This window comes from Triticum aestivum, chromosome 1B (genome assembly GCF_018294505.1).
Source record: "Triticum aestivum cultivar Chinese Spring chromosome 1B, IWGSC CS RefSeq v2.1, whole genome shotgun sequence".
Taxonomy (NCBI): domain Eukaryota; kingdom Viridiplantae; phylum Streptophyta; class Magnoliopsida; order Poales; family Poaceae; genus Triticum; species Triticum aestivum.
Genome location: NC_057795.1, coordinates 648,239,701 through 648,254,214, shown reverse-complemented (window position 1 = coordinate 648,254,214; position 14,514 = coordinate 648,239,701). Strand labels below are relative to the sequence as shown.

At 45.4% G+C, this 14,514-nt stretch overlaps 1 protein-coding gene across 3 annotated transcripts; it reads left to right on the top strand.

Moving 5' to 3' along the window:
- The first annotated feature begins 1,090 nt into the window (after positions 1-1,090).
- LOC123145168 (probable ubiquitin-conjugating enzyme E2 24) lies at positions 1,091-8,585 on the top strand. Of its 3 annotated transcripts, none has more exons than XM_044564516.1 (10): positions 1,091-1,598; positions 3,309-4,013; positions 4,095-5,440; positions 5,576-5,701; positions 5,787-5,924; positions 5,995-6,186; positions 6,294-6,357; positions 7,155-7,294; positions 7,379-7,690; positions 7,957-8,585. In XM_044564516.1, the coding sequence occupies exons 3-10, from the start codon at positions 4,106-4,108 to the stop codon at positions 8,182-8,184; spliced, it is 2,535 nt and encodes an 844-aa protein (XP_044420451.1). In that variant the 5' UTR covers positions 1,091-1,598; positions 3,309-4,013; positions 4,095-4,105; the 3' UTR covers positions 8,185-8,585. The 3 variants fall into 3 exon arrangements, with proteins under 3 accessions (XP_044420451.1, XP_044420453.1, XP_044420444.1); XM_044564518.1 differs by lacking the exon at positions 1,091-1,598 and adding an exon at positions 1,987-2,176; XM_044564509.1 differs by lacking the exons at positions 1,091-1,598; positions 3,309-4,013 and having other exon boundaries at positions 4,073-5,440.
- Positions 8,586-14,514: the final 5,929 nt, after the last annotated feature.

Here is a 14,514-nt window from a genome sequence, read left to right as displayed (position 1 = left end):
GACAAATCGATAATTTACTTTTATGTTAGTTACTTTTTACAACAATTTACTTTCACTAACTTACTTTTATGTCAATTACTTTCCATGACCGTTACTTTGTTTTGAACCCTTGGTTACTTGTTTTTCAACACCATACTAATCCTTCATATACCAAAACAATGAATTAACACAGACCTCTGACAACTTGTGTATGACAGAAACACCCACATTAACACTCTTCTCCGCTCTTCATTGGGTTTGATACTATTTTGGGATACTTACATGAAGGTGCTGCATAACCCTATGTATCTTGCAAGCCATCAGCTTTTCGCCATGGCTTATTTTGGCTCCACACCTCATGAGATGCTTAGGATATTGTATGTAGTTGCACGGGTTTCAAAGGTTCGCCAAGAAATCACATATGTCCGCTATAACGTTGAAGACGACCCTCCTAATTTGGTCTTTTGTTGTCCAGGGGCTTGACATGACTAGACCTCTGAAAAGGCTCATGATTACAAATTTTAAAGTATTATTTAATATTTTTCATAGATATAAAGAAAAGAACATACAAAATTTACTATTTTTTAAACCAATATTAGTTGGACCCTGATAAATCCCGTGTTCGGATTTTAAGCATGTCATTCCGAACGTTTTTTCATGGCAACTTTAGTTGACGCGAGGTGGCAATTTTCCTTGTTAAAACATGGCAATTTTGTCCCGGTTCGGTTTTTTGTCAGAAATTTGTCATGTTTGCCAACCTCGCGTGAACTAAAGTTACCATGAAAAATGTTCGGGTTGCCATGCTTAAAATCCAAACATTCAGAATTTATCATTTTCGTATTAGTTTCATTGTTCATCGATTTACTTTACCGGTTTATCTACCGAGTTCTAGAGATGTTAAGCACACATTATTTTCGAGTCGTCGAGTCGAATCAAGTACTCCTACCTCTTTTCATTCTTTTTTTTTTTTGAGGGTCACCTCTTTTCATTCTTGAGAACAGGGGAAGGGAAGGGAGGGGAGGGGACGAGTGACAGGTGAAAGCAGCCGGCACGTTGGGGGATGGAGACAAAGCAGAGTGCAAGACTCTGGTTTCCCGGCAGGCACCGAGAGAGGGAGAATTCTCGGGGGAAAGAAAGGATAAAGCGACGGACAGGGAGGAATCCCATTAGCGCAAGGGGAATTTAGGAGGATTTCGATTTAGTTTAGGCGCGCGCACCACGATTAAACAAATCAAAAGAATCGGAAAAGGCGAGGCCTTGCGCACCGTAGAAATTGCCCCGCCAGCCAGCGCCACCATCCATCACCATTCACGAGCAGCAGCAGCAGCAGAGCACCCAGCAAGGAAGGAAGCCCACCGTCCCCTCTCTCTCTCTGCGTCTCCCGGTCTCTCCTCCTCCCGCCGCCGCCGCCGGGCCGTGCCTGAGATTTGGTCCGAGGAGGAGGAGGAGGAGCGGGCGGCGGCTGCGCTGGTCGTTTCTTGGAGGGGGGTGGAGGGGGCGCGGGCTTGCCGGCCATGGTCGACGGGCCCGGGGATGGACTGAGGCGCGGGGGGAGGGGAGGCCTGCTCCCTCTTCTTCGGTGACCGAGCCGCCATGGCGGCGGGCTGGGCTTGGCACAGGTACTGCCAATCTGCCGTTTTACCTCGCCTTTTCCTGTTCATTTCGCATTGCCGCAGAGGCGCCGCCGCCGCCGCCCCGCCTTCCGGGCCGGCGGCCGGACCCTCACACCCGCCCCCTTCCTTTCGCTGCACCCATGTGCTTGTTTATAACGAGGATGCGTGCACTCAACGCCCGATTTCCTAGTACAGTATTAAACTCGCAGCGTCAGTGTCATGCCTGCAGCTGCAGGGCGAAATTTAGTCAAAACGATGCATGCCGATCCAAAAAACATGGCCATCACTACGCCAGCCCGATTCCTCGGAACCAGGAATATGCTTCAAGATGCCATTTCGATCCGTCTTCCTCCAATTATTCTGAATCCCCCAACAACAAGTGTCCCTGTCTTCAGTCTTGACTATGTGTAATCAAACAATATTGTTAGCTTGGGTCAGCCCAGATCGATTGGGCATAAGCAGGAGGCTCTGGCCGAGCACAGCAGTAGCTCCAGCGCTGAACAAAGCTCCGGCGGCCTATTCGTGGCGAAGGCGAAGGCGAAGGCGAAGGCGTCTCCAACTAGTAAAACTGGGTGGTGGCTCAGGTGTTATGTCGTTAGCTTTTTACAGTTTGTAGTGAAACATCTGGGTTTTTATGGCCGGCGCAAGAATTGTTGGAGTGTATGATATTTTGCCGTTTTCGGGTGAGGTGGTATGGCGTGCGAGGTTTTAGTTTGTTGCTTTTTGTTTGCCGGTTTTAGGAGATCATAATGAGCACGGAAGGTGTTGTTTTGTTCTGATTTGTTAGGCAGGCTTGTCCATAGGTGGGTTGTCTTTTTAGCTGTTTTCGGATCGACTATGATGCTGAACTATGCGCGGTTTGTCATCTTTGTTGTTGTTACTATGACAAGATCCAAAACTTCCGTGTCGAAATAAAGACCCAGTGTTTGCTAGCTAAGAACTAGGTTCCTCAGATCAGACTGATTATAGCCAGTCACGTTGTTGAGTACATACTTTAATACATAGTTTTGATACTCCGATCTGGATTTATTCAGTTACTTTTTAGCATGAACTTTCAAGTGTTCCATTTTTGTCAGTTTTGATTTAGGCCCTGCCTATTCGGTCATTTCAAGGCATCCTAACATCTATTGGTGAACAAACTTTTACCAGTTTATTTGTCTATTTTTTTACCTATGTACTACATGCAAGTGGGATTAAAGATAAACGCACCATTTTGAACAGATTTTAGTTCTTGTCCACTGTGGGATTGATCCTTGTGACACAAACTAACTCTCACGCCTTGTATATGTTTTTTTGGATCCACCCGCACAGATTCTTCTCGTTTTGGGTCCAATTGACATCCTCCTTTGGGGTTTAGAGTTTCTTGGACATCTTATTTTTGAATAAACCATTTGTTAGCTGTTTCTACTATCTAGAGTGTATATGAATAAGACTTTGCATGATTATTAGCACTGGCGAATGCGGCGAATCTTTGGAAAGCATGCAACTCGATTTACATTTTAGATATCATAAACGTCTCTACCATTATATGCTAGAATGTTGCTAACAAATAAAACGACCCTGATCCCTGCAGTTTCTTTTCAGCATGGCTTTTAATTAAGTAATTGGATTACGTGTTTATTGAGATTATGCATCAGTCTATTTCTCAACTTGAATCGTGTTGTTCTATTAAGAAGATAAACAGTTGGATTAACATTCTTCTGATATGGTTTGCAGGATCAGCTAATCTGAACAGTCGTTGGTTGCTCTCGTGACGAATATTGGTCATTGGGTGGTAGCATATTCTCTGATGACTTCTCATGTCTGGTGATCATCGAAAGCAAACACATTCAGTTGGACTTTCCACTGGAAATCATTTCCTGTGATAAGCTAGTTTTAGGGCAAATCTCCTTTGGCGCTGAACATTTCAGACAGTGGCTGTTCTGTAGTTCTTCTGGAAGCTCCCTTAGCACTGAACATTTCAGACAGTGACTGTTCTGTATGTTCTTTGGGGCAAATCTCCTTTGGCAAACCTACCGATAGTTCGGGGCAAATCTCCTTTTGGCAAAACCTACCTATAGTACCTATAGTTCGGCAAATCTCCTTTGGCAAATCTACCTAGTTCTTCTGATCTCCTTCCTTACATATGCTTTTGCTTCCGATTGCTCCCTGGACAAATATCCTTTGACATTAGCTTTAGCTATCAACTGCTATCTTGGCACTTCTCCTTTGGCAGTAGGTTTAGCTTCACTCCTATCAGGGCGAATCTCCTTTGACACTAAATCTTACTGTTTCTTATTTGCTATCTGGGCAAATCTCCTTTGGCGGTTACTGTTACTGTATCAGGGATCCTTTGGCATTAGTACTAAAGTGTGCTGACCGCTGTTCAAAGGCTGTTCCTGAGTTTATCATATCATCACAGAACAAGCTTGTTACAAAGAGGTGGGAAAAAAATCAATCTTATATTTATTAACACAATTGGTTGTTTCATATCACACAAAATGACAAAATGTGGTGTTGCAGGGCTTGCAGACATGGATCTGTTTGTAATTGATTCAGACAGTGAGTCATACAGTGGAACGAGTGACAGTGAGGACCAAGAAGAATGTGAATTTACGGACCATGCGCAGAGCATCTTATCAAGCTTGGACGAAAGCATCGGCAAGATTGATGATTTCCTTACTTTTGAAAGAGGGTTTCTTCATGGGGACATAGTCTGCCCTGTGTCTGACCCCTCAGGTCAGTTGGGCCGCGTTGTTGGGGTTGAAATGTTTGTGGACTTGGAGACATACTCTGGTGATATAATAGAAGATGTCAACAGCAAGCAGCTTTCAAGAGTGAGATCCTTTGTCTCTGGTGACTGCGTGGTTATGGGACCATGGATTGGGCGGGTGATCAGGGCATTTGACCTGGTCACCGTTGTGTTCAGTGATGGGGCAAAGTGTGAAATGCTGTTAAGGGACTCTGAGGTACTGAAGCCCATTCCTCCAATCCTTTTTGAAGATGCACCTTATTTTTATTATCCAAGTCAACGCGTGAGGATTGTTCATCCCTCCGTGTCCAAGTCAGGAACATGGTTTTCTGGATCGTGGAGGGCCAGCCGAGATGAAGGTGTTGTGTCTCATGTTGATGTGGGGCTGGTGCATGTGAACTGGATAACCTCGGTGGCAAATGTTTGGGGTGACCGATCATCAAGTCCACCAAACTTTCAGGACTCAAAGAATCTCACTTTGCTGTCATGCTTCCCTTATGCTAACTGGCAGTTGGGTGATTGGTGCACTCTCTCTGCTGGTCATGATGGAAGTCTCCCAAGTGAAGACCGTAAGTTTTCTCGATATTCTCAAACTTATGTTGTTGCTAAGACAAAGAGCACTTTTGACGTTCTATGGCAAAATGGAAGCACATCTCTTGGGCTAGAACCTTATATCTTGGCTCCTGTTAGCACCCCCGGTGATCATGATTTTTGGCCAGGGCAATTTGTCCTGGAGAAACTGGCAGTAGAGGAAGCTGCCGAACGTCAGCGGATTGGGATAGTGAGAAATGTGGATGCACTTGAGCGGACTGCAAACGTAAAATGGATTGTTCCAGTGGATGATGACATTGTCAGATATGGAAGTGACTCCACTGAGGAGACAGTGAGTGCTTATGAGCTAGTAGAGCACCCGGATTTCTCTTTTTGCACTGGGGAAGTCGTTATCAGATCAGCTCTGAACATCGACAAGTCTGAAGCAGATCTCACCAATGGGACCATGACAGTTAGCAGGAAAAGTTTAGATACCTCCTCCGGCTTCTTGTCATGCATTGGCAATGTTCTTGGGTATAAGGATGATGGAATTGAAGTACAATGGGCTAGTGGTGTGATATCCAAGGTAAGCTTATCTTTGAGTTGGTTTTCTTCCTTTTTTGTTTTGTTGTGTTTTATCTCCCTTTTCACCCATCTTTTCTAGATACATGGTCTGTCCAGACTATTGGTAACATATCTTTTTCCCTTGTATCAATTTCAGGCGCAGCATTTTGAAATAATTGGATTAGAAAGACTTCTAGATAATTCACTAGGATCTGTGAATGAGGTGCATACTTTTGTCGACGACGAGGCTGAGCAGGAAACAATTCGCCATGAGAGTACTAAGGTTAGATTGGGTTTGCATCTTCCACTGTACCATTTGTTGGTTACATGCATTGAAATTTAAGCAACAACTTGATGTTTTCACCCAGAATGCCCTGGAAGAGTCTGGTGAAGACTGCACTGGTTCATTGCGCAATGCTTTCTACTTCTCCAAAACAGCTTTTAATTTTCTGACGAATGTGGCTTCTAGTTTCTTTGGTGCTCATGATTCTACATCATCTAGCTCAGTAAGTTTTATACCTTGCCAAATAATTTATGTTTAATTTTCATAACTCTAAGGTCAAGTTGTTGTTTCAGATTACTGCAGTTCCTCTGTATCAAATTGTGAAGTCAGCAGATCTACATTCGTCTGCAGAAGAATTTTCCGTTGTGGAGTTGGTGATGCAGACCGAGAAGCCACAGTTACCTTCAGAAAATGACGTAAAAATATTTGATGTTGTGGTGGACTGTTCTGATCATCATTTTGTGAAGGAACGTGGCCATGAAAATGTAATACTTTACACGTAATTCAACTTTGTTCCTCTATTTTAGAGCTGTAGTAGCTACTGTAGCATGTTCAAATTATTTGTTATAATCTTTAATTCCTGATATTTTAGGTTAAAAGAGGTTGGTTGAAGAAGATACAACAGGAATGGACAATCTTACAAAATGATTTACCAGGTCGGTTTTTCTTGTTCTTTATTGTCCATTGCAAGTCCTTCATGAAATTGAATCTTTTCACTGGCTCATTGCATATAGAATTTTAGCATCTGTTTATATTTATTATAACTTGGCATTATTTTTTAGTCTACTATAACATGGTTTCATATATATCATAACTACTTTAATAGTACATATAGCGATGTAGATGCGAATCTATCATGATGCAAGCTTATATAATTGTTTTGTGGTTAGAAATAAGTTAAAATGTTCTACGCTCCACAGGACAGCATAGCATGTTAAGGTTCCTTTCTCGAAAAAATCATTGTTTCACATCTTTACGAGATGATTGAAGTGAAAAAGGTCGAGCTTGTCATGTGTATGTTATCTTGTCGATTATATATTTCGAGTATGAGAAGTTGATCAAGCTAGTTAAACTGTCAAAGATGAAAAATTGAATGTGTGAACAGAACATGCGTACTCTTGTGAGTTGTCAGTGTTCTTCCCTTCTCTGATAAAACTAACGAGCTGTCAAAATTAAATCTAGAATTATGCAAACGTTAGTAAGTGGAAACTCACACAAAATTTGAGTTGTTCACTTTATGAATAAAAAAAACATCTTGAACAAATTTAGTGTATATTGGGCTTTTTTACATTCAATAAATCCCTGTAATATTAGCTTTGGCTTCAATCACTTGTCTGCAGGGACATTACCTAGTAAAACAGAAAACCATTCTAATTAGATTTGGTAGCAAGATGAAAACATGAAACATATTTTCTGGTACATGTCTTACATGGTGTTCTTTGCTTCCATGCAGATGATATCCATGTTAGAGTTTATGAGGAAAGGATGGACCTTCTCAGAGCTTGCATTGTTGGGGCAGCTGGAACGCCTTATCATGATAATTTATTTTTCTTTGATATTTTCTTCCCGCCGGATTATCCTCATGAACCACCTGTAAGTGTTTTCTTTTCTATTGCTCGTGTGTGTACCTCACAGCTGAGATCGTCTAGCCGCTGAACAGTAACTTTCTTTTTCCAGTCTGTTCACTATCACTCCGGAGGCCTCCGCCTCAACCCAAACTTGTACGAAACCGGCAAAGTATGTCTAAGCCTTCTCAAGACATGGGCAGGGACTGGTAATGAGGTGTGGAATCCGGAGGGTTCGACTATTCTTCAACTGCTGCTATCCCTTCAGGCTCTTGTTCTCAACGAGAAGCCTTACTTCAATGAGGCGGGCTACGACAAATTTGTGGGGAAAGCTGACGGGGAGAAGAACTCCATCACGTACAACGAGAATGCTTTCTTGCTGTCTTGCAAGTCCATGATGTACATTTTGCACAAACCACCAAAGGTAAGTCGCCAACTCTTTAAATTCTGCACTTAACGAATGACCTGAATATCCCATACACTTACTCTGACAAAACTGATAGGGCTTAACTGAATTTTGGTAGCTATGAGTTTTGAGTAGAACGTAAACCAAGATCACTGTATCTCAGATGCATCCCCTAACCAACCTACATACAGTATTAAATAACTTCTGCTGCACCTTTCAGCATTAAGAAGTAATATGTGTAATGAATATTATTGATGGGTCTCTCCCCTCCTATCTCCATCCAGCATTTTGAAAATTTCGTCAAGGAGCACTTCACTCGCCTCGCGCCGCACATCCTGGGAGCCTGCAACGCATACCTCGGCGGCGATCTCGTCGGTCATGCTGGCGACAGCACGTACATATCAGATGATGGCTGCAAGAGCTGCTCGACCGGATTCAAGATCATGCTCGGCAAGCTACTGCCGAAGCTCGTCGCCGCCTTCTCCGAAGCCGGGATCGCCCGTGGCCAGTGACTTCAGAGCGGGCACACCTCCTGCATGGCGATGGCGGTGACGGCACGCCCACTGCGACACCGGTATTGTATAGGTTTTGCAATAAAAATGCTGCCTGGCACATGATCCTTTTGTTGCGTGACGGCATCTTGTAAGATGGGAAAACTTGTGCTTGATTGACGCGATGAACTGAAAGGGTGCCAGATGAGAGACAGAAGCAGCTGGTGTGTAGTTTGGTTTGTGAAATGGTGCCTTGGGAGTGTAGAGTGTGATGGAAGTATGTAAATTTGTGTGTGGGTGTTGAGATAGCAAGTACCCTGTCTGTATAGTTGGCAGAGGAGCTATCTGATGTGCCTGCAATAATACCAGTGTGAAACACGCACATTGCTAAATTACTACTACTACTTGTACTTTACTTGGTATCACCCTGAGGTTTTCATGTCACCACATGATTTGCTTGTTTGTATGTACGGTTTGAAGTCAACAAATAATGTTCATTAACTGGGTCACACTAGTCATGTTCTAATGGATTGTTGGAACACTAGCCAAGCATTCTCTTAAAACATGTCAAAACATATTTCATTTTGAGATATAAAAATCATGCTCAGCTAATCCAACAGTATTTCTATATGTTGTTGCCGAGTCGCCCGAACACCAGCACGTACGGCCGTGGTAGTAAAGCCAAGCCCTCTCCGATTTATCTTTTGATGAATATGGAGTTTCTTTCGTCGTTTTCAAAGTAGAAGTACTACTACTTTCTTCCTTGCATATGCATGATAAACAATGCCCTGAAAGAAGAACTATAAAGCAAATTAAGCAACATATGGATGTATTGCTTGTCGTGTTTCTAAGACTTAGGTCGAGAACAAGATGGCTAGTGATGGAGGAGTTTTTTTTCGAAAAGAAGGACTACCCTTGACTTCTGTGTCAAGCGATGCACACAACCATTTATTAGAACAAACCAAGTATCAGGCTGGTCATAGTGGGGAGTAACTTAGACTAGTGTCATGCATATGACACTAGTCTAAGTTACTACTTTCATAATGCAAAGTAACATAATAGTAGTATCATAGATGACTTCATTTACTAGCTCATAGACTCATCTTGTCTTGGAAAGCGCTATATTACAGTAACATATTATGTTACCACCTCTCATTAATTACTTGCCACATAAGCAGAATTTTCTCGAAGAGCACTATGTTACTAGCTAGGTTACTCCCACTATGACCAGCCTCAAAGTGCGAATAACATCTCCGGTAAAAAACAAAATAAAAAAGTACAAGATGAAAGACCACAACCGGCAAAAATAGGACACCATACCTATGCATATATCCTATTATTGGACCGCATGGGATAGAGGAGGCTACGAGGCTACCTGCAGAGAAAATGGCATGCTTGCAAGTAGCCATACCCTAGCTAGGAGAAGATGGTCTGCCTCTGAGAATAATTCTGGATGGGCATGTTGAGATACTCAACGTCCTTGGGATGATCCCAAGAAAGAAAGACAAGTTGTTAGTTTTGACTAGCATGTTAAATCAAGTGAAACAAGGCTAGGTTAGATAACCGAGATGTGTCTTTGGTAGTGCTTAGCTTCCAACAGAATATTGAAGGCATCTTGATCCCATTGTGCATTGCTAAGATATCTAAGGTTGGACACTTAGATCCATTTCACCCTTCACTTCTTAAGATGGTTGTACACCTGTGTTGAGGTCACATATGTGCCATAAAAACCTAACATCATCTTTGCAACAGTGTTTAGGCGCACCTTCTTGAAGCCCTTATCAAATCACACATCTTGTTGGGAATGAAGGTGGACAAGAAAGAAGTGGTTGTATTCCCCTTCATGGACCCCCCTCATCTGTGCCTTGCCAGGCTTAACGACCACCTTAGTAGCTACCACAAGCATCACCACCACTAAAGAACACACATGACGTGCCTCAAACAGCTCTGCAACCCCAGTCAAAGGTGGCCGGGAGTCCTCAAGATAGGAGGAAAATGTATGGGTGTCTGACAGAACAAGGGTTGTGCTAAGAAAATAGGCAATTTTTCGACTAATTTAATCCATAAGTAGATAACTAGCATGGCATTGACAGAACTAACAACATACTGGTACTGATCTAAACAAGCACGTACTACACAAATAGTAGACAAATCTACACATGATGCTAGCACTGCTAATACAGAAATTATCAGGAGAGGGATAAACACGGTATACCCTCCAGTAGGCCATGCAGAAGCCGTTGCCGCGGTGGCAGCAGCAGCAGAAGCGTCCTCGGTGGCCTTCTTGTCGGCCTCGGTCTTCTCGGCGGCGGCGCATTCGGCGTCGCTGGACATGGTGATGACGGAGACGACGCGAACGTAGAGGAAGTAGTGGATCGGAGGCGAGCAGTCGCGTAGTCGCTTCCCAAAAACCTATTCGTCTCTCTCCCGTACAGGAACCAGAGAGACGGAGTTTCGGAGACCTGCTCTCCCGTCGACCGTGTATGCGGCGGACGGGATGGAGTCACCGGCGGCAGCAGCAGCAAAGGGACGACGGTGGGCGGTTCGCGTGGAGCAGATGTGATCTAATCGTGGCGGCTAGGGTTAGGGGACACAACACACTTATATAGACGCAACCGCATGGAGAGACGTGGGCTTGACCCACGTCCGAGTCCGTGACAGCCCACGATCCGACGTCTCAGATCGTGGCCCTGCTGTCAGAACCTCTCCGTTAGTGACTGGCAAAAATAAACGCATAGGTGTGAGCTCGGCTCGGCTCATTCCCGCAACCAGCGGCGCGTCGTGACAAGGCGAGGTGTGGCGTGGCAAGGCGGGCGGCGGAGGAGGAGTGCACAAGGGCCTCTTCTCTTCTCAAGCTCCAATAGCATGTAGAAGAGCCACCCTTATAAACCGCTCCAACTTTCCTTCCACTAGCATGGTGGGACTAAACTTCCCACCACCTTGTCATGCCACCTACATGGGCCCTTAGAGATCAAATCTGAAATTGTCATATGGGCTCTAGGCCCATCTCACATTTCAACAATCCCCACTAGATCTCAGGGGCCCACTTTGTCCTTTGTTCCAAACGCTGTTTTGATATACTAGTGTTTCAGTGAAGACCTGTTAAGGTTGAGCTTCACCTAGAGCAAGTATCTACACTCCTTCACAACTGAACAATGGACTATGCCTTGAATTGACAGTTTGGTGTAAAGAAGTTTCACCACATGTCTTACTAGTACTGGGCTGCCAAAGGCTGACCCCTCGGGTGGAGCATATAAGTCACACTCCTGGCCTATTCATGAGCTTACTAGAGATCACCCCAATCTCATAGACTATGACTAGCAGTCGAGCTCACATAGGTGTGTTCCTCCAAAGATCGCTCTGTAGGATAGCATCTTGCTTATACATATAAGCCTTGGAACACATTAAGACAGTAGTCATCCTTCCATATAGTTTCCGAGAGTATTGCATCTCCAACGGAGTGGGTTAGTAAAGTTACTCTCCTCAGTTCACCACTGGCTTGTTTTCCCAGGTCCTACTTCACGGGATCTCTGATCACATAGGTTGGGTTACCACCATGGCAACTCATGTGGGTCTCATACCCATCTCCCTCGATGCACTATCTATCACTACACGCGATAGCCCTTTCGTAAAGGGATCTGCCAGATTCTTAGCCGTATGGACATAGTCCAACGCTATCACCCTGGAGTTTCTTAATTTTCTGACAGCTTTTAATCTCATTCTTATGTGTTTGTTGGACTTCATGTTGTCCTTTGACCTCTTCACCTTGATGATGACAGTTTGATTATCACAGTTCATAAGGATAGCTGGAAGCGGTTTATCAACCAATGGCAAGTCCATCAAAAGATCTCGAAGCCATCCTGCTTCAACACCAGAAGTGTCTAATGCTGTTAATTCTGCTTCCATTGTCGATCTCGTTAAGATCGTTTGCTTGCAAGACTTCCAGGAAATAGCGCCACCTCCAAGAGTAAACATATACCCAGTTGTGGCCTTCATCTCATCAGCATCAGAGATCCAATTCACATCACTATACCCTTCAAGTACCGATGGGTCTCCGGTATAGTGAAGTCCGTAGTTCATAGTACCTTTCAGATAGCGCATAACTCTTTCAACAGCATGCGAATGTACATCACCCAGTTTGGAAACAAACCGACTCAGTTTGCTCACAGCAAACGCGATGTCAGGCCTCGTTGCGCTCGCTAGGTACATTAGTGAACCAATAATTTGAGAGTATCTCAATTGATCTTTAGCCATGCCTTTGTACTTTCGAATCAACATGCTAGGATCATATGGTGTTTGAGATGGTGTGCAGTCCGAATATCCAAAACGGCTCAACACCTTCTCAACATAATGGGATTGCAGAAGTGTGATCCCACCCTCATTATCTCTCAGTAGCTTGATGTTCAAGATAACATCAACCACACCAAGTTCTTTCATCTCAAAGTTCCGAGATAGAAACGATTTGACCTCCTCAATGACTTTGAGATTTGTTCCGAATATCAGTATGTCATCAACATACAAGCACAATATACACTACAAAAAAAAGACACATCCGTGACATTTTGGGCCGAACGAAATTTTTTCTGTCATACATATGACACTTCTATGACGATAATTGTGACAAAACCCGGTATGATCATAGATGTGGTGGGATCCTATTTCTATGACAAAAAATCATGACAGAAAATGAGCTTTTCGTCCTGGGCGGGCCGGAGACGCAGCTGCATGACATTCTTTGGGCCGTCCATGACGGAAAAAACTATGGTAGAAGCGAGGGGGAGGAAAATTTTGGGGAATTGCCGGTTACGGTGGGAGGTCGGGGAAGGAGCGATGCGTGTTTCTCTCGTACGTACGCGCGTGTGTGCGAGGCGTTGGCTCTAACTGAAGCCGAGCAAGGCATTGGGCTCTAACTGAACCCGAGCGATTGCACTGCAGGCTATGCGTTACTGAACCCGAGCGATCGATGGATGGATGGTAACTGAACCTGATGGAGCGATTCCTTCGCTACTGCTGTTAACTGAAGCCGATCGATGCTGCCTCTGGGATGAATAGTGAGTGTTGCGGGCGGGGGGGGGGGGGGGGGGGGGGTTGGATGAACAGTGAGCGGTGGCGTTGCCTCTGGATGAACAGGAACCCGTGGTGTGGAGGGCTGGATGAACAATAGACGGTGGAGGGGTGGCCGTGGAGGGGTGGTTGAACAGGACCCCGTGGTGTGGAGGACTGGATGAACAGTAGACGGTGGAGGGGTGCCCGTGGAGGGGTGGTTGAACAGTAGTCGGTGGAGTAGCGCGCGGTGGAGGCTGGATGAACAGGAGCCCGTGGAGGCTGGAGGAGGTCAACGGTAGCCCGTGGAGGCTGGAGGAGGTCGACGGTGGAGATGAACAGTATCCCGTGGAGTCCCGTTTTGCGGTACGCCACACCCCCCCCCCCGTTTTGACCGTAGCGCTCCAACACAAGTCCATTTCGTCCGTTTTGCGGTACACCACACCCCTCCCGATGAACATGACCCCCGTTTCGACCGTAGGGGGTCCGTTTCATCCGTTTTGCGGTACGCCAGGCCCCCCCGATCAACAGGACCTCCGTTTCGACCGTAGGAGGTCCGTTTCCTCCGTTTTGCGGTACGCCAGGCCCCTCCCGATCAACAGGACCCAGTTTCGAACATGGCCGGTCGAACACAAGGCCGTTTCCTCCGTTGTGCGGTATGCCAGGCCTCGTTTCCATCGCCCGTTCCGGCCAAGCCCTCCCGATGAACACGACCACGTATTCCGTTCCGACCCAGCCGGTTGGCTTCCCATGAACACGACGATGATGTTGTTTCTCCGTTCCGACCCAGCCATGTACGTATGCGCGAGTAGGCGTTCGAGACCCTGCCCGTATGTACGTACGTGGCTGTATTTTCTTTCTTGCACCCTCGCCGCTGTACGTACGTGTACATGCTACGTGCGCGCCTCTACTACGACACGTACGCGCCTCTACTACGACACGTGCGCGCCTCTACATCGACCAGTATATATGTACGTACAAGTTCGCGACCAGAATGACAACGCTACGTACGCTTCGACCAGGTGGGTCCCGACTGTTAGGCAGTTCCTTGCGTGCGAAAATGTAGCTGGTGGGTCCTAGCAGTCAGAGGGGCGAATCGTTTTTTTGCCCAGACGCACTTCCTTTGCGTGCGAAGATGTAGCTAGTGGGTCCCAGCAGTCAGGGGGGTGAATCGTTTTTTTTTGCCTGGACACACTTCCTTGCGTGCGAAGATGTAGCTGCTGGGTCCCAGCAGTCAGGGGGGCGAATCATTTTTTTTTTGCCCGGACGCACTTCCTTGCGTGCGAAGATGTAGCTGGTGGGTCCCAG